Here is a 25,014-nt window from a genome sequence, read left to right as displayed (position 1 = left end):
TCCCTTGGCCAGTGTCCTCCCCCGACAGCCCCTTCCAAATCAGGTGAGACACCCGTTGTGGTAGGTGGTAGATAAATGTCACCTCTGATGAACTCAGGAAGATGCCTTGGCCCTCTCTTTGCTGTCCCTTTGCTCATGTCTCCACGTTTCATTCCATCTCCTGATCCTACCCCCACCCTAAATACCCCCATACACAGAAATGTCTTGGAGGACAGTTGAGTCCACTGTCCTGAGGCGGGAGGGGGTTCAGAGTCTTGGATCCAAGGGCTGCTTCTGATCCCATTCTGAAGCATGTGTAAACTGGAAGGAAAAGTGGTCCACTCAGATGTGAGGGGCTGGGATGGCAGCACTAGTTGTGTTTGTTAAATGGAGAAAACAAGAGGACCCGAAACAGCAGAGCCAGGGGCGGTGAAAGTGGTGGCTGCTCAGCCTTGCCTCTGGCTGCTGGTTTGCATCCTCCACTGTCCGTGGAGAGCAGAAGCCATGGGCAGATCGGACACCCGGGGACAAGGCACCAGCTGGGTTTCCATGGAGCTACTTGGTCCGTGTAACATTCCTTCTCTTTGCTGCATGTCCTGACCCCTGTGGGAACCCCCGTGTGGACACCCAGTTTCTAGTGTGATTATGGGGGCAAAGCAAAGAGGCCCTTTTCAGGGCCACCACAGCATTGTAGTGTCCTTTAGATCAGCTTCTGTGGTATCCACATAGTTCCTCAGGGTGGGAGCTTGTGTGTGCCCCCCTGGACCGTGGGGACCCGCGGGCCACCGCCAGGAGACTTTCCAAAGGCCAGTGGGACACCAAGCAGATGGACTCCATACTTTCCAGCTCCATCACCAGCCTAACTTTCTCAAGCTGTCCCTCTCCTGGGGCCCTTTTTGACTCAAGGCTCTGCAAGTTTCTGTTAATCTCCTGCATCTCTAGGACAGCATCGAAATACCTCCTTATAAGTATAAATACCTCCATAGGACGTGCTTCACACGTGTGTGTCTGCACGTGTATCTGTTGTCTCCATGTTGCCCTGCTAGGATCTGAGGTCCTTACCAGATGTGGAGGGTCTTGTCCGGACAGATCCACAGTTGATTGGGTTGGGAGTTCTTTAGAGGTCACGTAGAAATTGGAATGATAATTTTGTCCTTCATTTCCTTCCTCAACCAAGGCTCTGTTTAACGTCCCACTGTAGAAATCTCATTTTCCAGAAACCTCTGCAGCCTATCGAATCATCTTGGGTTTTGTGGATGATTATAGTTCGGTGGGATAATGTTTGGCTGTAGGAAGAAGGGGAAGCGGGTGTTTTTGCTTAGGTTGTTTTGACTTCGAGAAGGGGCAAGTTGCTGGCTAACCCCAAGAACCATCGGGAGCTCATCCTCAGTGTACTTGAAGATTCAGAACATCAGTTCACAACTTCCAACAGTCCTATTTGTGTTTTGGTTGTTTAATATTGATTGCATTTTTCTGATTAACAAAGTAACGTGCTCATGGTAAAAAATTCAAATGTTACAGAAAAGCAGATAACGAAAGCCACCACCCCCTCCTACCAACAACCACACACAAAAGCTTTTTCCTCCTTTGGAAGTAACTACTCTTAAATTTGCTGTACTTTGCCCCATTTTTTCCCTGTACATTTACTAACATTTTAAAATTTTAATAATTGTCATTTTTACAGAAATGTAATCAGACTATACATTCTTTTTCAGCAACTTGTATTTTCACTTAGTTGTGAAAATGACTGTGTTAGCATGTGTAGATCTGCCTCACCCTTTTTCATGGCTGCATGGTATTCCATGGTGTGATGTACCACAGTTGAAGCAATCTATTGGTGATAAACTTTGGGTTGTTCCTAGTTCTTCAGTATTACTGTGATGAATAAACTTGCACATACATTTTTGGACAGTATGCATGTGGGATAAAATCTTAAAAAAGAATTCCTATGCCACGTGATGTTTTTAGACAGGGCATTCTTCTGTGCCTTCTCTCACTGGTGCAGGCTGGCCCCATGGTGATTTTAGTCATGGGATTCTCGTGGAGCTCTATCAAGCACGGGGACATGGTGTCCGTGGTATGTGAGCTTTCCAGGGGACTACGGAAATGTTTGAGACCTGAAAAAAAAATTGTCTCTAACATAGTAAGTTGACAATAAAAATTAACAAATGGAATTAAATGTCTTCAGGTGTACAATCCTGTGAACTTCATTAGTTGTTAAGTTCAATCTTTGCTTTCAAAAATATTTTTATGATAATGAGTCAAGAGTCACAATCATACAATAAATAGTTTCAAAGGCAAATTTGAAGGATTCTTTAAAAAAATTACAGGGAAAAAAGTTATCCTAAATATGAAAAATGGTTGCATTTTAATGTGTTTGAAATGCCATGGGGAAGCCTTCAAAAGTAAGCATGCTGAGGGCCAGCCGATATTCTAAAATATCGGCTGGCCAGGGGGCCTGGGTGCCTAGGTGGGAGCAGCCTTTCCAGAATATTATTCTGCATGGTATTAAAATAATGTGTGTCAAAAATAATAAGAATAATGTGTGTCTCAAATGCATTGTGCTTAGTACAGAAATCAGACTCAAAGAGCTACATCCTGAATGATTCCATTTATGTGACATTCCAGAGAAGGCAAAACTGCGAGGACGGAGAACAGATCCATGGTTGGCCAGGGCTCAAGGATGGCTACATTGATTAGTATGACCTGATTCCGGGGCGCCGTGAGGGGCGGGGGTGATGGAATTGTTCTGTGTCCTACATGTGGTAATGGTTATATGACTTGGTGCCTTTGTCAACACTGTACGCCAAAATGTTCATTTTACTGTGTGTAAATTTAAAAGTTAATTTTAAAATATAATGTACAGGAGCCTAGCAGAGTCCCATTTGGGTGTCACTCTCTGATTAGCAGGAGCTCCGTCTGCCCACCACTGACTCTTTTCTGGTTATCAGAGCCTGTGGTCTTCGGATGGAACTGCTGGGCTGGGATGTAGTTGTCTTTCATCTGCCTGTGGAACACTCCATTCAAGGCACTCTTCCATCTTTGCTCTCAGCTAAGAGGCACAGCCCCTCACCTCATTGCTATACACCCCATCCCCGTCAGCAAGGAAAGGTGGAGAATAAATTGTTTAATGCCTTCCGGTGTGTAGCAAGTCCCTTGCGTGTCTCGAGGGCACGTGCTGTGAGTGAGTTTCTGGGCTTGGGCTGCCATGAACAGACACTGTCCACTGGGCGTTAGCATCTGAGCAGGGCTTTTATGCACTGAAAGGGTTGCTTAGTTACTGGTGTTTTAAATAATATCTTAGTTATTAAAGCTTTACCTTAAAAATCTAATTTGTCTCGTGTCTTTGAGATCAATTTACAAATCTTGTTATAGCTACAGACTAGTTGATTTTGTCTATAAATATGAACACTTTTGCTTAACCCTTGATTGATATTCAGTTAATTCAAAACTTAATGGGTTAAGCCAAAAACATTGCTTGCTCACTTAACCTAGTTTCCTTAGACATTTCAAACTCAGTCACATATTTAATCTGTTTGATTTGTACAAACACTTTCAATAGCAATTAAGAAAGACCTGAAATCTTGTGAAATCTTCCTAAGTATTCAAATACCAACAAACCTAAGTCTAAATTCTTAAGTTTAATAAATTAAAATTGTTTAAACAGTCATTGTTTATAAGCTTAATCAAATTTTCTTAGACATTTTTCAATTAAAATCATGGATCTAATTTCAAATTCCTTTAAGCATTTCAAATTAAATTCAAAGTATCAGATCATCTAATATATTAGGTCCTCTTAAATATTTCAAATATCTTAATATCACCATAATCTGAAAGTTATTCTTCAGTTTGACAGGGATTACTGAAGTCATGGATTTGGTTTACTTGCCATAATCTCTGTGTTTTGACACTTGCCCCACCAAGGTGACACACTCTGCCTCAACTCAAGACTCAGGTCAGAGATTCTGGGTTAGGCACAGGACTGAGTACTGCTTCTTTGAGGGTTCTACTCAAGCTGCAAGTGAACAAGCTAAGCCCTTTCTTATAGTAATGGCATAATGGCATTCTCAAGACCACCTCTTATCTTGCCCCTCTCACAATACTTTACCTTTTGCACAACTTTCAATTGCCTAATTTGCACCAATTGAACTTCTGCACCCACTGCCCAGATTGCAGTGGCTTTACTGCCTCATTGAACTCTGCTCCCTTTTTTTTTTTTAAGACTGAGTTTCACTTTGTTGCCCAGGCTAGACTGAGTGCCATGGCGTCAACCTAGCTCACAGCAACCTCAAACTCCTGGGCTCAAGTAATCCTGCTGCCTCAGCCTCCTGAGTAGCTGGGACTACAGGCATGCCTGGCTAATTTTTTTCTATATATATATTACTTGACCAATTAATTTCTTTCTATTTATAGTAGAGACAGGGTCTTGCTCTTGCTCAGGCTGGTTTCGAACTCCTGACTTCGAGCAATCTGCCTGCCTCAGCCTCCCAGAGTCCTAGGATTACAGGCATGAGCCACCAAGCCCGGCCTCTGCTCCCTTTTTATATATTACTTTTGACCACTCCATTCTAGTTGTGCGAATCAATGACAGCAGTTTATTAGCAAGGTTTTTCTTGGCATGAGGGGACTTGAAAAATTTCCTAGAAATATGGAACTAAATGATACAAAATATAAACTTTATTTCTCAACAGAAGCTCCATCAAGTTCATGACACTTTTGTAAGTGACAATACCAGGCATTTAGTCCATTCCTAAAGAATTGAGAGTCCTGGGAATTTAATCATGTCAATGCAATCTCTTTTATATTAACTGAAGAAAAATGGGTGGCCTTTACAGATGTTTCAAGAAACTTTAAGGAGAAAAAAGTAGTCAGAAGGAGCCAAATCAGGACTGTAAAGTGGAGGCCTAATGATTTCCCATCAAGACTCTTGCAATGTTGCCCGTTTGTTTGTTTTTTTCCATTTTTTTTATTTCAGCATTTTAATTTTTTTTTTTTCCAAACAAGTCAGTTGTCTGATTCTTTCTTAATTTTTTTTTTTCCTATTTCAGCATTTTGTGGGGGTACAAATGTTAAGGTTACATATATTGCCCTTGTTTAATGAGAAGAATGAGCAGGAGCATTTCATGGTGGAGGAAGACTGATGAAGCTTTCCCAGCCATTTTTCTGCTAAAGCTATGGCTCACTTCCTAAAAACACTCTTATAATAAGCAGATGTTATTCTTTGGCCTCCAAAAAGTCAACAAGCAAAATGAGCATCTCAAAAAACTCTTGCCATGACCTTTGCTCTTGCTTTGACTAGACCACATCCACCTCTCCGTAGCCATTGCTTTGATTGTGCATTGTCTTCAGAATCGTTCCACTAAAGCCACGTTTCATAACCTGTTGCAATTCTTCAAAGAAATGCTTCAGGATCTGGATCCCACTTGTTTAAAATTTCCATTGAAAGCTTTGCTCTTGAATGCCGTCAATCTGGGTACAACAGTTTTGGCACCCATCGCATGGAAAGTTTGCTCGACTTGAATTTTTCAGCCAGAACTGTGTAAAGTGAAACAGTTGAGATGTCTGTGGTGTTAGCTTTCGTTTCTGCTGTTAATCACTGGTCCCCTTCAATTAGGACATGAACAAGATTAATTTTATCCTCACAAATTGATGTGGATGGTCTGCCACCGTGGGCTTCACCTTCAACATCATCTCATCTCTGCTGAAAACGAATTGTCCATTTGTAAACTGCTGATTTCCTTGAGACATTGTTACCACTTTTTGTAAAGCATCAATGTTTTCACCATTCTTCCACCCAAGTGTCACCATAAATTTGATGTTTATTCTTGCTTCGATTTTAGCAGCATTCATGTTGTTCTGGTAGGGCCTCTTTCCAAACTATTAATACTTTCTTCTTCTTACTGCCTCAAACTAGAGCCTGTTCAGACATGTGATAACAAGTTAGTACACATTTATTTTGGCGCCAAAATATTTTTAAATTCATGCATAGTTTTTTATAATACACATTTTCTGTAAACTTTTAGAAGACCTCTTGTATTTTGTTCTTACATACGTCATGTTAAGGGAAAACAAGATGCGAGAACCATAGTGTTTAATGACTATCTTTGTGAGACATCTATGGTTTCAGGTTAGTTTGCTCTATATTACTTTTGAAATGAAGGTAAGTGTTTGAGGTGACCATCTGGCTCTCCACTCATTCATTTGTTCCTTGAGTGCCTACCATAATGTTGGTACTGTGCTAGGTCCTGGGGATATATGCACAGAAGAAGACAGCTTCAACCCGCAAGGAGTATGCCAAAATAAAGTCTACAATAGGAGCAAACCCATTAATCTGTATTCTCCAAACCTTTGACCAAATAATCTTTACTGTAGCCAAGGCCATGATCACAGTAAATCTTAAACCCCAACATAAGGAAGAACCGAACACAGTTCATGCCAACACTCACTGAGAATGAGAAGTTAGGAGAAGCAAACACTTTGATTTCTTCCATCAGAGTGTTTATTGATTGTTCAAGGTGCCTAAGGCCACACACTCTTGTGTCCAAAAATCCTGGCTGGATTATTCAGGGGGTTGATGTGAGAACTGAATGAATTAATACAGGCTAAAGCATTTCATGTAGCACCTGACACATAGTAAATGCTCAGTTTACTGCTGTAATGGATAAAAACTGAGACAATGATGAATATGTCAGCTGAAAGCTCCTTTCTGTCAGCCATAAAATCCACCCAACATAGGCCTAGGCACACAATACATAATAGTATTTCCATAGATACCCAGTGACTGATGGATGTCTCCAGCATTTGGGATTTCCACGCTTGAAAATACAGCTTATTTTATTATTTATTTATTTATTTTTGAGACAGAGTCTTGCTTTGTTGCCCAGGCTAGAGTAAGTGCTGTGGCATCAGCCTAGCTCACAGCAACCTCAAACTCCTGGGCTCAAGCAATCCTCCTGCCTCAGCCTCCCATAGCTGGGACTACAGGCATGCGCCACCAGGCCTGGCTAATTTTTTTTTCTATATATACTAGTTGGCTAATTAATTTCTTTCTATTTATAGTAGAGACAGGTCTCACCCTTGCTCAGGCTGGTTTCGAACTCCTGACCTCAAGCAATCTGCCCTCCTCGGCCTCCCAGAGTGCTAGGATTACAGGCGTGAGCCACCACGCCCGGCCGAAAATATAGCTTATTTTATATCTGGAATTCCAAAATGTTCTAGGTATTGATTTTTTTAAAATCAGCTGTTGGTTCAACTCTATTTTGTTTAATTTTATTAATTTCTGCTTTTATATTAATGTTCAGGCTTTCTTGTTTTCCAGTCAATGCATTGAAAGTGATACATTTTCCTCATAGTATTGCTTTGACTGCATCCCACAAGTTAAGATACCTAATGTATTCATAGTGACCCTCTGTGAGACAGTGATGTATATAAGGTGCTTAACACAATTAGTGCTCAATACTGGTTAATGTGCTATGATCTTATCCTGTATTTGGCCAACAAGCATTTATTTGGCATTCACAGGATACCAGCGAAAGCACTTCTCCAGTAAAGCCGCTTTGCAGGTCGTTCCCCTTTTCTTTAGCCCTCCTAACTCCTCCTAGCCCTCCAGGGGGCGGGGCCTGGTCTTCATCACCCCTCACCTCACCCCCTCCCCGTTTCCATGACACCACGTAGGCGCTAACAATTTATGTTTAATCCCTCTGTCTCCTTCCGCTATCTAAAAGCAGCCCTGGGACGATAAAAAAAAAAATTAGTTCCTTGGCAACAGAGTTCTTTTCTCGAGGCGGCAGAACTAGAGGCGGGGTTTGAGAGCGGAAAGAACCGGAAGTCCGTGATCCTTGTGGCGGGATTGGGCCCCGCCCTCTCGGGGGGCGGGCTCGTATGGGCGGATGGATTCATTTTAAGCAGCAGGCGGCCCTCCGCCTCCATTTAAGACGGGGAGAGCAGCGCGGGCGGCAGTTGCTGTGGTTTCCGTCCCGAGGTGTCCTTGTTGGTTCTCAACTTGGCGGACGTAGCGTTCTGGCATCCACGTCCCGCCGTGAGGGCTGCAGATCGGGAGGTCAGGACTCAGCTACCCTTCTTCGGGCCAGGGCCGGCCCCCTGCTTTGCCTTCGCCGCTCAGTGCTCGTGTCTACTCCGGGGCCTAGCTCGGCTCCGGGGCGGCTGAGGAGAAGGCCGCTGGCGAGATGTTCAAAAACACTTTCCAGAGCGGCTTCCTCTCCATCCTCTACAGCATCGGCAGCAAACCCCTGCAAATCTGGGACAAAAAGGTCGGGCTGGGGGCGGCGGCGGGGCGGGGAGCGGGGCCGCGCGTCCTCCTGGTCCGGGGGCCGGGGACGGGGGTTGGCTGTGTCGATTCGGGGCCCGGCAGAGGCTGGGAGGCCGCTGCTGTTCCTCGTCCCGAGCGCGGCGGGACTGAGGCGCGGCGCGGGCGGCGTGTAAGCGGGGGGCGGGGGGCGGGGGCGGCATCGGGGTGGGCGCGGCCGAGGTGTGGTTAGTACCGGGTCCCTCGCGACAGACTTGGTCCGTCAGTTCCTTTAAGTCACCATTTCCTTATCGTCAGTACGGTGGGGTTGACAGTGCTCGTCTCGTAGCGTGAAACGCGTACACTTATGTGAGGGAGCGTCAGAGACGTGCAGATGAAAGGCGCTGCTGTTCACAGATTCCACAGACACTGATGCCCACTTTTGTGCCAGGCACTGTGCGGGGCACTAGACACAGAGCCTTTGTTCAGGCACCCTTATAGCGGCATAGCCAGAAAGGCTCCAGCCACGCCAACGATGTTTGGGTTTCATTCATTTGCTCCTTTCCTCCGACTGATTCCAAAAAAGCCAGAATTGGGTGGCCTTTTCACCTGCGCCGCACCCTCTGTGACTTGGAGTCTGTACTTTGCCCTCAGTGCCTGATTTCTCCATCGGGAAAACTGCAGAACGGTGACAGTCAAAGTCTTGTCTGGCTTAATAATCTCAGAGCCCAGTACAAACTTCATTATCTTTATTCAGACATCCACCAGATGGTACTGAGGCCAGGAGAGGATGACCCTGTCTACTTTTTGGAGATGTTAAGTAACCTCTAGCTGTCTATGCGTTGGTCTGCAGTTTATTACTTGGGTATTTTGTTCCTCAAGTAAATTCCCAGGCAGTCAGCAGTACCAGTTTTTGAATGTAAGTTAAGGTAGGCACTCAAATGTGGAAGACAGGTGATATAGGGCAATGTCCTTAGGTGTGCCCTCTTTAGGGGGGAATGGAGAGAGATGGTTTGCTGAATGGTGTTTTTATAAAGATGCATGTGGAGTAATCGAAGCAGAGTTTATTGGTAATGAAGCCAAGAATTTTAGATTTCATCTCAGAACAGCTCCGTCTTCCCTCATCCACAGATGGGAGCTTTGGGCCACATAGAGGTTGGCAGAGAACTGCTGCCTGTCAACACTAGGAAATTCTACATTCTGAGGGTGTGTTCCACACTTTGAGGGTGGTGTGTTCATAGTGTTGTTTTCATTTGTGTATGTGAAAAATCTGTCCATCTCTTTCAGACGATTCTATCCACAAGCTAGAGCTAATGCCAAGAGTATTAGTTCTAGTGCTCAGTTCTAATACATAGAAAAGCAGTTCCTTACATTTTTTTCTACATTACTGAGGTTTTCAGTTACTTGGTTTTGTTCAGTCGAATAAAGCATTGCAGATTCTGAAATTGCTCCTCTGGGTGTGTATATCTGAGCACTTTGTAAGGATTTTGTCTTCCCAGCTGTGGCTTGATTCAGTTACAGCCTGTCAGAAGACAGGGACAGAGTGGCCTTGTGTGCCAGTGGAACTTGGAAACTGAATTTGTAACAAAAGTATCAATATAAGGCAATTGAAATAGAGACTGCGACTTGACCTAGGAGAAGAGGTTTTCAGAACAAGTCAGAGAAATTAGTAACAGTAAAAGAATTCCAGTGGTAGGGAAGCCTCAGAATTTCCGGTATGAAACTTTTATCAGTTTTCTATTTTAACCCTTGGGCTTGATCCTATGTGGTACGTTTTATTTTTCAAATGCAACTTTTTGGCTAGTCAACATGTTTACAAACAGAATATAAAAGCAAAGTAACCATGGTGCGCTGTGTCCCTTAACAGTGCCACTAGAGGTCGGATGGCACCTAATGACATAAACATGTGTGAAAACATTGTTAAATTGATCGGCAGGGTTACATGGAGTAAATTAAACAAACGTTTTGGCAAAGAAAGCCTGTAGAACACTCATTTCAAGGAAAATTCTCACAATGGTAGAAGTTATTATATGTTTCTAAGTCCTTATTTGGACTAGATTGAAAGAGTTTAGGAGTGAGTTTGTTTTCCCCCTGGGGCAAGGGAAGGAGAGGGAGGAAAAGGGAAAGTTTGGGGCTATATCCATAGGTTTTGTTGTGTGTGTACTTTTTCTCAGATATATTATAAAGTCCTCAGAAAGTTTTAGGAATCCAAGCCAGTTGGGGAAACACTGGGAATTGACAGAGATTTCCAGAGTTTATTGAGCCAACAGCTAAGTGACAGGCATTGTGTAGACTTGGGAAAATAAAGAAGACATTTTCCCTGCTCCCAGTGAATAAAGCAAAGTTATAATGAGGGCAAAGTTTGGGGCAGGGAAGAACTGGCCCTGACCTTTACCAGTAGGTACATAGTCACTGTGGTACCTATTTTTAGTTATTTTGATTTTTCAAAAATTTACTCTTCCTGAGTTTATAGAGAGAGAATTTCTATTTGGTTTCTATGAAGAATCTTGAAAATTAGATTTGACTTCTCTTTAGGCTTTGTCTGTGAGTGTGAGAAGTGAATTTGCAAACTTCATTTTTGTGGATATGGCTTGCTCACAGTTTGTAACCCCTGCAGTTTATCTCACACTCTTTGAAGTTCATTGCCCCTCTCCTCATCTCATTCTTCAAGTCTCAACTTAAACATTATTTTTCTTGAGAACTTAAGTCTCATGTGTGCTCCTGTGGCTGTCTGTATCACGCTGTATGGCAGTTTTCTATTGTGTATTCCCACTAACTTCGAGTTCTTTAAGGGGAAAAATAGTGTCTTACTATTTGAAACCCTAGTGCTAGGGTGTGTGATCAGACACCTTGGATTTGCATCCTGGCTGTGCTTGGTTCTAATTGTGTGACCTTGGGCAAGTACTTAACAACTCAGTTTTCTCATTGATTTCTCATGGTTATAAAGAAATGAAGAGGCCCAGCACGGTGGCTCACACCTGTAATCCTAGCACTCTGGGAGGCCAAGGCGGGAGGATGGCACAAAGTCAGGAGTTCGAAACCCCCGTCTCTACTAAAAATAAAGAGAAATTAGCCAGACAACTAAAAATATATAGAAAAAATTAGCCAGGTATGGTGCATGCCTGTAGTCCCAGCTGCTTGGGAGGCTGAGGCAGGAGGATTACTTGAGCCCAGGAGTTTGAGGTTACCATGAGCTAAGCTGAGCTAAGCTGACGCCGCGGCACTCTGTCCCAGGTGGGCAAAAAAGTGAAACTCTGTCTCAAAAAAAAAAAAAAAAAAAGGAAAAGAAGAAAAGAGAAAAAAGAAAAGGAAAGAAGAAAGAAAAGAAATGAAGGTATATAAAAATGATTAGCAACATGAGGTATGGCATATAGTCATGGGTCATATAATGAAGTTTTGGTCAATGACAGACCACATATGCAACAGCGGTACCATAATATTATAATGGAGCTGAAAAATTCCTGTTGCCTCGTGACATCATAGCCATCTTAACATCATAACGCAATGCATTAGTCATGTGTTTGGGAGTAGGTGTAAACAAATCCAGTGCACTGCCAGTCATATAGCACATACATTTATGTACAGTACATAATACTTGATAATGAACAACTATGTTACTGCTTTATGTATTTACTATGCTATACTTTTTATCCTTATTTTTATCATGAGCATCGTACTTATTTTTTAAAAAGTTTATATTAGGTTAAGTATGAAATGTCCAGTTTTCTTAAGTACTAAGTTTGACAGCTGATATCTCTGACATATCACTTTGATACTTCCTGTTTGATTTTTATTGTGAAGGTATATCCTCATTCTTTCAAACACACAGTTTGGTTTATGATTATCTTTCTGGATTTTTTATAGCAATTTTTGTGAAACCACAGATAAGTCAAAAATTTGTGTTATTTTCAAATACGAGTTCTTTTGTGGAACCAATGCAGCGCAGACAGCTTGAAATATCAACAAAGTGTCTGGGAAAGATGTAGCTAATGAGCACACAGTACGTTGATGGCTTAAGAAGTTCCATCCTGGTGATTGTAATTTTGAAAATGAGCCATGTGAGCAACCTGAGACCAAGGTGGATAATGATGAGCTGAAAGCTGTAGTAGAAGCGAATCTATCCCAACCTATGTGTGAATTAACAGAAAGATTTGACATTACTATTTCAACAATATCCGACCATTTGAAACAAATTGGCAAGGTAAAGAAGCGAGATAGATGGGTTCTGCGTGAATTAAACAAGTGTCAGAAGAGAAATCATCTCATAGCTTGCCTTTCTTTGCTGTCACGACATAAAGGCAAACCATTTCTACACCGTGTTGTTACATGTGATGAAAAATGGATTCTTTTTGACAATCGCACAGTTCAGCACAACAGTTAGATAAAGATGAAGTGCTGAGGCTGGGCGCGGTGGCTCACGCCTGTAATCCTAGCACTTTGGGAGGCCGAGGCGGGCGGATTGCTCAAGGTCAGGAGTTCGAAACCAGCCTGAGCGAGACCCCGTCTCTACCAAAAATAGAAATAAATTAATTGACCAACTAAAAATATATATACAAAAAATTAGCCGGGCATGGTGGCACATGCCTGTAGTCCCAGCTACTCGGGAGGCTGAGGCAGTAGGATCGCTGAGCCCCGGAGATTGAGGTTGCTGTGAGCCAGGCTGACGCCACGGCACTCACTCAAGCCTGGGCAACAAAGTGAGACTCTGTCTCAAAAAAAAAAAAAAAAAAAGATGAAGTGCTGAAACACAGTCCAAAACCAAATATTCATCAAAAAAAGCTAATGGTGTCTGGTGGTCCAGCACTGATACTGTCCACTACAGATTCCTGAAACCTGGTCAGTCTATTATGGCAGATGTCTACTGCAACCAGTTGGATGAAGTGACAGGATGCTTGCCATTAAGCAGCTGAAATTGGCCAATAGAGATAGGCCAATCCTATTGTAAGAAAGCACTCAACCACATGTCACATGAGCATTGCTGCTTAAACTATAGAGGTCACCAGACCTTGTACCAACTACCATTTCTTCCAGGCTTTGGACCACTTCTTATGAGGAAAAATAATTCACTTCTCAACAAGCTGTGGAAAACACCTTTCTCGATTTCATGGCCACTTGCTCTCCAGGCTTCTTCACTACTGGCTTAAACAAGCTACTGTTAAGATGGCAAAACTATGTCAATAGTTTAAGCACATACTTTGATTAATTGTACTGCTTCCTGAGATATAATGAACTTAAACTTTTGATTTGAAATCAGACATTTCATATTTAATAACCTAATAAAACAGCCTTAGGCAGGTCCTTCAGTATGTATTCCAGAAGATGGCATTGTTATCATAGGCATGATAACTCTATCATTGTTATTGCCCCAAAGACCTTCCAGTGGGACAAGATAGGGAGGTAGAAGACAGTGATGTTGTTGATCATGACACTCTGTAAACCTAGGCTAATGTGTGTGTTTGTGTTACAGTTTTTAACAAAAACGTTTAAAAAGAAAACAAGTGTTTTTTAAATAGAAAAAAGGCTTTATAAGGATATAAAGAAAGAAAATATTTTTGTACAGCCATACAATGTGTTTGTGTTTTATTTTGGGGTTTTTTTTTTTTTTGTTTCTTTTTGAGACAGAGTCTCGCTCTGTCGCCCTGGATAGAATGCCGTGGCGTCATCATAGCTCACTGCAACCTCATACTCCTGGGCTCAAGCGAGCCTCCTGCCTCAGCCTTCTGAGTAGTGCAACTATAGGTACAAGCTACCACATCCAGCTAATTTTTTCTATTTTTGGTAGAAACAGTCTCACTCTTGCTCAGGCTGATCTTGAACTCCTGAGCTCAAGTGATCCTCCCACCTTGGCTTCCCAGAGTGCTAGGTGTGAACCACCGTGCCAGGCAGTTTTTGTGTTTTAAGCAAAGTGTTACTATAAGAGTCAAAAAGTTAAATTAAAAATATATAAAGTAAAAAAGTTACAGTAATCTAAAGTTAACTTACTTAAGAAAGAAAAAATTTTAAATAAATTTAGTGTAGCCTAAGTGCACAGTGTTTATAACGCCTACAGCAGTATGCAGTAATGTCCTAGACCTACACATTCACTCACCACTCACCCAGAGCAACTTTTAGTCTTGCAAACTCCATTCATGTGTATTATACATGTGTCTTATACAGGTGTACCATTTTTCTTTTATGCCATATTTTTACTTTACTTTTTCTGTGTTTAGATATGTTTAGATACACAAATACTTAACTATTGTGTTACAGTTGCCTACAGTATTCAGTACGGTAATTTCATGTACAGGTTTGTAGTCTAGGGGCAATGGCCTATACCATATAGCGTAGGAATGTAATAGGTTATACCATCAAAGTTTGTGTAAGTAGATACTATGATGTTTGCATAATAATCATTTCTCAAAATATATCCCCATCATTCAGCAATGTGTGACTGCAGTTAGTACTTAATAAATTATAGCATGTAGTATTAAATATGGCAAGGAACTGAGGGATTTGCTCAAGACTAAAATAAAAAGTTTATGGAAGGCCGAGGCGGGAGGATTGCCTGAGGTCAGGAGTTCGAGACCAGCCTGAGAAAGATCAAGACCCTGTCTCTACTAAAAATAGAAAGAAATTATCTAGACAACTAAAAATATATGAAAAAATTAGCTAGGCATGGTGGCGCATGCCTGTAGTCCAGCTACTGGGGAGGCTGAGGCAAAAGGATTGCTTACGCCCAGGAGTTTGAGGTCACTGTGAGCTAAGCTGACGCCATGGCACTCTAGCCTGGGCAACAGAGTGAGACTCTGTCTCCAAAAAAAAAAAAAATAGAATGGAAAAAAATAAAATAGAAAGTTTATAAGTGAGCTCAGCATTCATATGTCTAGGAATAGGAAGTATAGTAAAACCACACTTCATAAATTGTATAATTTAGTCATTGAACCATGGCTCTCCCAGTCCAAAGCCCTTAACTTGGCTCTAAGGCTACACAGCCCATGGTCTGGTGTTTGCTTAACTAGTTCTCCAGGCTCACCTCACCAGGTTCCCCCTCTTAGCGGTAGTCTTCCTACTGAATTGAAAGAAGTCCTGTTTTCTCTCACCTTCAAGCTTTTGCACTTCTGGTCCCCCTGCTGGGTCCCACCCCTCAGCCCCCATTTCTCTACCTCTTCATTAGTCTCCAGGACACAGTTCAAAGGCACTTTCTCAGGGAGACTTTCTTTGACTTTCCAGGCTAAGTTAATTTATATTTATTCATAAAACCTCTACTTCTCATCACACTTGAAATTAGCTCTTGCTCTGTTGCCCAGGCTGGAGTGCAGTGGTGCAATAATAGCTCACTGCAACCCTGAACTCCTGGGCTCAAGTAATCCTGCCACAGCCTCCCAAAGCCCTAGGATTACAAGCGTGCACTGCCATGCTTGGCTTACTTGAAATTAACTTCTTAAGATTTGTGTTCCTGGCTACACTAAGTTTCCTGATAGAGATCTTTGTAAATTTTTAGACCAAGAGCTTAGAAGAAATTAGATGTTTCTTTATAATATTCTCTTAACTTCTGGGACCAGCAAATCTTATATTTATTAAAGGATCCTTACATTTAATGTAAACATTCTCGTTGTAAGGAAAGTACCAGGAGGTTCTATTCCCACCTACACCTGTGTAAAACATTGTATAATATTCATTCTTCAGTGGCAATATTCTAAAAGTCCACAAAATGAGAATGTTAATTCATGAAAGTTTCTCTGTATTTCTTGCCTCTTACCTTGTCTTCCTCTCAGCTACTGCTGTTTCTCCCCTATTCCCAAAGTAAGTGTTAGAACCCAGAGTCTTTTGTTGTTGTTGCTGGGTAGTGTTATTCCCATTGCCTGTGCCTACTTTTAAAAATGAATGCAGTCCCTCTTCCGAAAAGCTTATACCCTAGCTTTTATTAATAGTTAGCAAACCTTGTTGATACATGTTAAATTGATGCAATTTCCAATAGTAGAATTGAGTGCATTTGGATATAAAAGTAGTAAAACATTTTTTTTTTTACCTTTCCAGGATCAGTCAGACTATGTTCTTCATTATTCTGAGTAATAGTTTTTACTGTAATTGGACTAGGGCATGGGTTTTAGTTATACTTATGTTTTCAGTTCACTGATATGAAAACATTGGTTAGCGATGCACATAATTGTCCTCATGTTAACTAAGGGGTGGTGTGTATATGCAAGGAGTTGTTTGTCTGCTGTCTGCATCGTCCCTGTGAAGTACAGCAAAGGGAGAGAAGCCTTTGGTCCTTTGGAGCCTGCGAGGCCCAGGCTTGTTTGTGGAGTCGGAGCTATGCCCAGTTCTCCCCACAGAGGTCTCCCTCTGCCTAATTTCTGACTTGGAGCTGGGCCCCAAACCCAGGGCAGGAACTTTCCTGCTGAACTGGACAGCTCTAATGGCTTAATGTAAATTGGAACATGTGTCATTAAGATTAGGATGCCAGATGGCTGAGGGTTCAGCTGCCTGCCAGGGTAAGGGGGTGGAGCCAGAAAAATGAAAGTGGGGGGAGGGGAAGGGAATGGATACAACTCCTGTTATTTTTAAATCACTCACAGAAATATATAGCATCAGCTGGCTTCCTCCCTATCCCAGTAGTATTTTTTTCTCTCTCTCAGTTTAATCCTCCTCCCTGGGGCTTACACTGGGAGAAAAATATCAGTGTTCTTTATTAGTTGCCCCAGCAACCATGGAAAGCCTGGGAGAGTGATTGTAAGACAAGCTTGAAGGTTCAGTCCCTTCTTGGTGTCTGCAGAGTCTGAGAATCATTCTGATCTGTAATTGCCCGCAACCTGGGTTCTGAAGCTGCCTGAGTACCTCCAGCTCATGGGCAGGGGAACAGGGAATTCATGAAATTATAAAAATATGAGATTGGCTTTAAATTTTTTTTTTTTTTTTTTTTGAGGAATAAAACACTTGTAGGCCATACTTTGATAATGAATGGGACTGTGTCATGAATGAAAAGAATTAACAAGTCAAAAACAGGTCTTTCTGATTTAGAGGGATGTAAACTAAAACATGCTTCCACCTTGAGCAATAAATAAGTGCTGACCAGTTCATTTTATCTTCATCCGAAAGTCAGGCCTGCGCAGTGACCTTTGAGCTGGAAGAAGCTAAGGGGAGGAAGTTGATGCTTTCGGAGGACATGTAGCTTATTGTACGTGTTTGTCAGAAGCTGATGTGAGGAGAGGGGGTTGCTTCCTGGAAGACCTTTATAATTTAAGGCAGTGATAGCGAGATTGCCAGGGTAGTTGGGAGGCCTTGCCCCAAATTGCTGACCCTGCTTTCCCCATTGATCCAAGTTTTAAAGCCCAGAGAAGAGGCTTTGGGAAGGTTCCTACCCTTTAATGCTCATGTCTTTGATTAATTGGCCCTCTATCCTAATCTTCCCCCCCCATGAGTTTATATTTGTAGCCTTTTCAACTTATAAAGCAGAAAAATCATAATTTATTAGCAAATCAACTTAATTTGATTTCCATCCTCTGGAAACACTGGGGATACTAGTGTTTTTCTCTGGGCTCTGAACTTTCTCTTTGGACAAAGTTCAGTTTAGTTTGTCTTACCACCAGCCAGGTTTAAACTCTAGAGAGACTGTTGGGTACTCCTTTAAAAAAGCTGCCTTGGCTGGGTGCGGTGGCTCACGCCTGTAATCCTAGCACTCTGGGAGACTGAGGTGGGCGGATCGCTCAAGGTCAGGAGTTGGAGACCAGCCTAAGCAAGAATGAGACCCTGTCTCTACTAAAAATAGAAAGAAATTAATTGACCAACTAAAAATATATGTACAAAAAATTAGCCAGGCATAGTGGCACGTGCCTGTAGTCCCAGCTACTTGGGAGGCTGAGGCAGGAGGATTGCTTGAGCCCAGGAGATTGAGGTTGCTGTGAGCTAGGCTGATGCCACAGCACTCACTCTAGCCTGGGCAACAAAACAAGACTCTGTCTCAAAAAAAAAAAAAAAAAAAAAAAGCTGCCTTAACCCTCCAAGTTCTCTTGTGAGACACATCGATTTATTTTGTAAGAATTAAATTTGTGAGTGTGGTTGTTATCTAGTAATGGGGAAAGGGAAAGAAATCTCTTTAGGAATTTATCAGAAGTCCAACTAAAAGTTAGCTCGCCTCTGGGGCAGAAGCGTAGGAATACTACAGAGTCTATTCTGGCTTCCAGTATTAGGCTTCTGTGCCAATGTAAGGCTTTGTTTTCTTTTGTAAAGACCTGGATAGGTCAGAATTGCTGGAGCGTTCCAGTGAAGTCATCTGCCATAAACTTTGAGATGGGCAGAAGGCAGATTCCCTAACATTTCTTCCCTGTGAGATCTGGCTGGTCTTTCTGGAGCTGAGGAGGACTCTTGTTAACTCTGGCCTGAGAGACGTTGGAGGACGTAAGATTTGAGGCCATGGTTTAAAACAATGTTGGCTAAACAGCAACATGTTGCTTTTTAGCAATAGTAGCCTTCAGGCCCTAATTACTTCTTAATGTTTTCAATGTAACCATCGATTTGATTTTTATAGTATGTTCGTTTTAAAGAAAGAATGGTCATGTTATTAAATAATTAGTGGTATGTTATAAAAGCGGTGTTTACATCACTGGGGCTGCTCACATTATTTGGGAATAATTTCTTCATTAATTCCTTCTTCACCAACAAGTCTGTCTGATTTTCCTCAAAAATATAAGAGGAATATCCCAGCTTTGGTTGGGAGCATTTAGACGGAGAATGAGGTGGGCAGTGTTGGCATGTTCCATGCATACCCAAGCCTTTGTGCTCTTAATCTCCCTTGGAAAGAGGCCCAGAATTCAAAGCAGGAGGGCACTAAACATTGCAAGCTTTGTTTCAATGTGACGTTTGTGTCTTGAGAACCCAAGAAATGCTATGTTGGCAGAGGCTGGGGTCCTGTCTAGCCCCGCATTCTGTCTCTGACAATGGGCACCAAAGCATGTTTTATGGGAAAACATTCTTCATACTGGCAGCCTCATGGGCTTTGTGATGTATCTTTGCCTTCCTATAATAGTCCATGGTGGACATATTATCCAGGAACTTTTTAAAAACCCTCCTTGAACCTATTCATATGTGCCAGCTCTTAGGGTGACAAATTCCAGAAGTCAGCAAATATTTGAATGCTTAGTTTATGCCTAGCACAGTACTAAGCATTGTAGAAGACAGAAGTGATGCTTAATAACTGATCTGTATTCTTGCTTGAGCTTTTACTGTTTAAAGGAGCCAAGACTTAGTTGTAGTTGTAGAAAAGGGTGTGGGCAGTGATATCAGATGTCATCTGGAGAACACCAAGCACATCACAAGTAGATCAAACTCACAGTAACAGAGTTCACAGAGACTAATGTCTAAAAACAGAATGCCATATAATTAATAATCTGTGTTGAAAAATACAACTATCAGATTCAACACTGTTATCTATGTGCACATCAATGGAAAGCCAAATTGTAATCAGAAGGCTGATTAGTGAAGAGGAGAGCTTTAGTCATTGTGATTGCATCATTGAAGATGACAGCCCATAGCAGCCATTTGCATAATGCCTAGGAAAAGACCACATGTTTGTTTTTCTGAAGTATCTTGTGCTAAACCTAGTTGAACTTTTTCATGTGCTAATACATTCAGCCCTAACATCCTGCCCTGTTTCCCAAGTGCCTTTGCATATCTCTGCTCTGTCCATATTAGGTGGTTAAGAGTTTAATGCTTGAAGATAATTGTTCTTTCTTAAATATTTTGAGAGGAGGAATCTATATTAAATATTGATTCCTCCGCATCATGTACCTCCTACATATGCAGCAAACAATACAAAATAGTGTAGGATGAAGTGCTAAATGATATATTCTAAACATCATGAGCCAGAAAAACAAATCAGAGAATAGAGAGGTCAGTGTGGGCTGAAAATGCTGAAGAGGGCATCTGTGTGTGACACAGATGGGACTTGAATTCATATTTGAAAAAGTAGAAAATTAGGGAAAAGAAGATAAGAAAACATGAATTAGGAGTAAACCCAGGGAGGAATGTTTTCACCATTTGGTTGCCACCCTCCTTCTCAATGACACTTAGCTTTGACCTTTCTGACCAAAGAAATATGAAGCAGTATGGGGCAGTGGAAAGCCTGGTAAATCCTGAGTCTCCTACTTAGGATCTGTCATTTGTAGTTGCTGGGTGCCAATGTGCACATTTGTAAAATGGAAATAGCACCCTCTACCTTGTCGTTCTGTTGTTGTGAGGATTAAAGGGGAGAATATATATGAACATTCCTGGTGCCTCGTAAGCACTCAGTAAATATTAGCTGAATTTAAATTGAGTAGATTTCTTTGGGAAGAAATTTATACTGATTTACAGATTGCCAAGTTCCCTGGGATTCCCATGGTGGTTGATGGATCCAGTTTAGAGGTAATAGCATGGCGGCTTTACATGTAAGCTTCGGCATATAGTGTCACAGGCTTCTGTGTTGTGCCCTTTGGGCTACTGTAGTTTTTCTTAAATGATCCTATTCAGCTTTCAAAATCTTTGCAATGTTGTTGCCAAATATTTCAGTACCAATATAATTATCTTCCTTGTAGGTGCGGAATGGCCACATCAAAAGAATCACTGATAACGACATCCAGTCCCTGGTGCTAGAGATTGAAGGGACAAATGTCAGGTAGGTTGCCAAATCTGTTCTCCCAGAGACATCATATACCAGGAAGGCAGTATATCATAAAAGTTAATAGGACAAACTGCCAAGTCAGACTGCCTGAGTGAATCCAGCTCTGCTACTTGGAGCTTATGTTATTTAATCCCCCAGGCCTTCATATCCTCATCTGTAAAATGGGGAGAATGATAGTGTATTTTCCATATAGGGTTATTGTGGGATTAAATAAGTGAATATGTATAAAACACTTAGAACCATGCTTAGCTCATAGTAAGCACTATGTATTAGCTATGTTATTACTGTTTAACCAAAGTGTGTGTTGGGAGGCATGGGTGGGGTTATACTGATCGTCCAGTGGGTGGCCAATGTGGTGTTCAGTGCCACAGTGGTCTTTGTTTTGGTTTTCTAAAATTTGGTGATACTCTTGGACCAGAATTGAAGTCTTCTCTCACTGGAAGAACTTCCTAAGATCCACTGATCTGGCTCTGTTTTTCAGATGTTTTATTATTGTTAAGCTTTTGTTTCTGAGTCCAGCATTTTTTAAAGCATCAGCTGACTCAAGGGTTGGGGTACTCATTGGATTACATATCCAAATCTTTTAGATCTGCTTTCCAGTTTATCCTCTTGGACCATGTGTTATTGTTGTACATACCACAAAGGAAAAAAGACAAGTAGTATGTTTATTGGTATTTCCTCTCTCTACAGTACCACATATATCACATGTCCTGCAGACCCCAAGAAGACACTTGGAATTAAACTTCCTTTCCTCGTCATGATCATCAAAAACCTGAAGAAATATTTTACCTTCGAAGTACAGGTAAGTATGTGGACATAACTGTGTCCACTCTTGGCCAGACCAAAGAGATAGCTTTCAACTTACAGGGAAAAGTAGCCTTACAAAAGCATCTCTATCCTCATGTATGTATTATTTTCTGCCTCTACTATACGCTCTATGCAGTCCTTGTTACTATGACATAAATTTGTTATTAGTAATTAAAATTTAATGGCAGATTTTTGAAGAAACACGTAAGCACCTAGAAAATCTAATAAATAGCTGTAAGATTCAAAACTTAAGGGTTAGCATAGAGTCCATTTGGGAGTAATTATTTAATATTGGGTCACCCTTCACTATTTTAGTATTTTTGATTTTTCAAAGGGAAGATTGTTTATGAAATCATTCTATGGCCTGAGAGCCTGCCGGGTGTGTCATATGTCATAACAGCTGGTGTTGCCTTGGCAACAAACAAGATAAACTGGCTACTTCCGGGCCATCTGCATCCAGTGTGTGACCTGTATCTGTGTGTTTATTCTCCCTTGGGTCTCAGCCTTGGGAAAGTAGGCTATGGGAGTTCAGGCCCTTGTCCTAACAAGGTTGTTTGCTTCTTCCGAGATGGAGTTAATGCTACTTTTCTATATTTCACAGGTACTAGATGACAAGAATGTGCGTCGACGATTTCGGGCAAGTAACTACCAGAGCACTACCCGGGTGAAACCCTTCATCTGTACCATGCCCATGCGGCTGGATGATGGCTGGAACCAAATTCAGTTCAACTTATCAGACTTCACCCGGCGAGCATACGGCACAAATTACATTGAGACCCTAAGAGTGCAGGTATCGCTCCTTTCCCAAATGGAACCCAAAATTGGGGGTGTAGGGGGTATCCACTATCCAATACTGGTTTGTGTTCCATATAGCAGAATAGTATGGATTTCTAGGCAAAGTTCCCAAGTCACTATCCAGGGAGCTTTGGCTTCAGAAAGGTCCAGAAAATATTCAGGAGTCTGCTCAGATATAGGGGTGAATACAGTAAGCAGAATCTCCCTCTTGTTAGACTCACCTGCTAAGCCAAGCCAAGGAGATCTCAAAAGAGAATAAGCTTTTACAGTACAATGAGAGGGCCTGTCGATGAATCAGGAAAAGAGAGAAATCAGGTAAATGTTAGCCTCTCACAATAAGCCTTGCATCCACAGATCCATGCAAACTGTCGCATCCGACGGGTTTACTTCTCAGACAGACTTTACTCAGAAGACGAACTACCAGCGGAGTTCAAACTGTATCTCCCAGTTCAGAACAAGGCAAAGGTAAGCCGGCCTTCCCCAGAGGAAAGCCAGACAGTGAGCTGGGGGGAATTGTGCTTCTGCAAAGTGCTCTAGTCTAAGAGTTCAGCTACAGATGCTCTCTGTGTTGACACTTTGGGGCACCTCTATGTCATAAGATCCTAAGTTTTCTCTCAACATCGGCACTGAATCAGGAATGATCCTGTGAAATGCTCTGTTATTGCTGTCTCCACCTTCACAAGGTGATCCTGCCCTTCCTCAGGACATCCTGCTGTTTCCTGCTCACAAACCTTTTTCAAAGAATATTCTCCATCTGAACCTCTTTATCATCCCCAAATTATCAGTGGATGGGTTCCCTCTAACACAATAGTGGATGCTTCCATGCCTGCCTGCTGTGGACATGTATGCATTCCCCACAGCCTAGTGTCCACTCAAGTGTCACCAGAGTTAGGGGGCTGGTGGCACTGACCATTTATTTTCTGAAAACTTAAACTGATGCCTGTTTTCTGTGTTTTTATTTTTTCCTCTTCCAGCAATAACTGGAATACAACTCAAGGGATAGACCCTGGATGTGACTCTTAGTTTTAAAAGGAAACTCTCTGGAGGACAATGCAAAAAGCATATTTATATTAGTTCACTCTGCTATAGTTCTTTTATTTACTCCTGGTGTCCTGTGTCGTGGACACCAGTGACCATGCCATATCTCTGCAGTTGCATTGTAAACACAGCGGGGGATAAGCAATCCTGTGAATGATACGTGAATGCTGGAGTTTACCCTGCTGCCTGCCCCAGAGTGTGGGGAGATAATATTTACCATGAACTTAACAGAATTAAAGATGTCCCATAAGGCAATTTCAGACCAATATTTCTTCCGATGGTTTATTCTTTGTTTTATATATTATCTAAATATATGTATATGCTGTGTAATACTCATAATCTGGAAATGAATAAAATGTTATATTCTTGGTTTGTAAATTTGTTCCTAGCTTATCTTTTTTAATGGTTTTGTTTCCTGTGATATGAAAATGGCATACATTTCATGCTCTGACATACCTTGCATTGAACATTTAAAGAATAAGACTGACTGGGCACTTGGCTCACGTGTGTAATCCTAACACTTTTTGGGAGGCCAAGGTGGAAGGATCACTTGAGGCCAGGAGTTCAACACCAGGCTGGGCAACATAGCAAGACTCCATTTCTAGAAAAATAAAAAAATTAGCCAGATGTCATGGTGCATACCTGTAGTCCCAGCTACTTGGAAGGCTGAGATGGGAGGATCACTTCAGTCCAGGAGTTTGAGGTTACAGTGATCTATGATCATGTCACTGCACTCCAGCCAGGGTAACAGAGCAAGGCCCTCTTAAGAAAAGAACAAGATCTATACAATTGACCCTTGAACAACGTGGGTTTGAACTATATAGGTTCACTTATATGCAGATTTTCTCCTGCCTCTGCCACCCCTGAAATAGCAAGAGCAGCCACTCCCCTTCCTCCTCCACCTCCGCCTGCTCAACATGGAGATGATGAGAATGAAGACCTTTATGATGATCCACTTCCACTTAATGAATAGTAAATATATTTTCTCTCATTTATGATTTCTTTTTTTTTTTTTGAGACACAGTCTGGCTCTGTTGCCTAGGCTAGAGTGCCATGGTGTGAGCCTAGTTCACAGCAACCTCAAAGTCCTGGGCTCAAGCAATCCTGCTGCCTCAGCCTCCCCAGTAGCTGGGACTAAAGGCATGCACCACCATGCCTGGCTAATTTTCATATATTTTTTTTAGTTGTCCAGATAATTTCTTTCTATTTTTAGTAGAGATGGGGGGTCTCGCTCTTGCTCAGGCTGGTCTCGAACTCCTGACCTTAAGCAGTTCTCCCGCCTCGGCCTCCCAGAGTGCTAGATTTACAGGCGTGAGCCACCACGCCTGGCCTATGATTTCTTATTACCATTTTCTTTTCTCTAGCTTACTTCATTGTAAGAATATAGTATATAATATACATAACATACAAAATATCTTAATCAACTTTATCAGTAAAGCTTCCCGTCAACAGTAGGTTATTAGGAGTTAAGTTTTGGGAAGTCAAAAGTTCTTTACAGATTTTTGACTGCACA

General features: G+C 41.9%; 1 protein-coding gene across 1 annotated transcript; it reads left to right on the top strand.

Moving 5' to 3' along the window:
• The first annotated feature begins 7,881 nt into the window (after window positions 1-7,881).
• Window positions 7,882-23,879, top strand: CFAP20 (cilia and flagella associated protein 20). Its single transcript, XM_012743978.3, has 6 exons — window positions 7,882-8,249; window positions 20,776-20,855; window positions 21,552-21,663; window positions 22,270-22,458; window positions 22,818-22,928; window positions 23,438-23,879. Exons 1-6 carry the CDS (start codon window positions 8,166-8,168, stop codon window positions 23,441-23,443), a joined length of 582 nt encoding a protein of 193 aa, XP_012599432.1. The 5' UTR covers window positions 7,882-8,165; the 3' UTR covers window positions 23,444-23,879.
• The last annotated feature ends 1,135 nt before the right edge of the window (window positions 23,880-25,014 follow it).

The sequence above is a fragment of the Microcebus murinus genome, chromosome 20, assembly GCF_040939455.1.
Source record: "Microcebus murinus isolate Inina chromosome 20, M.murinus_Inina_mat1.0, whole genome shotgun sequence".
In the NCBI taxonomy this organism is placed as follows: Eukaryota; Metazoa; Chordata; class Mammalia; order Primates; family Cheirogaleidae; genus Microcebus; species Microcebus murinus.
The sequence above is the reverse complement of the archived record's forward strand: the minus strand, read 5'-3'. Positions and strand labels throughout refer to the sequence as shown.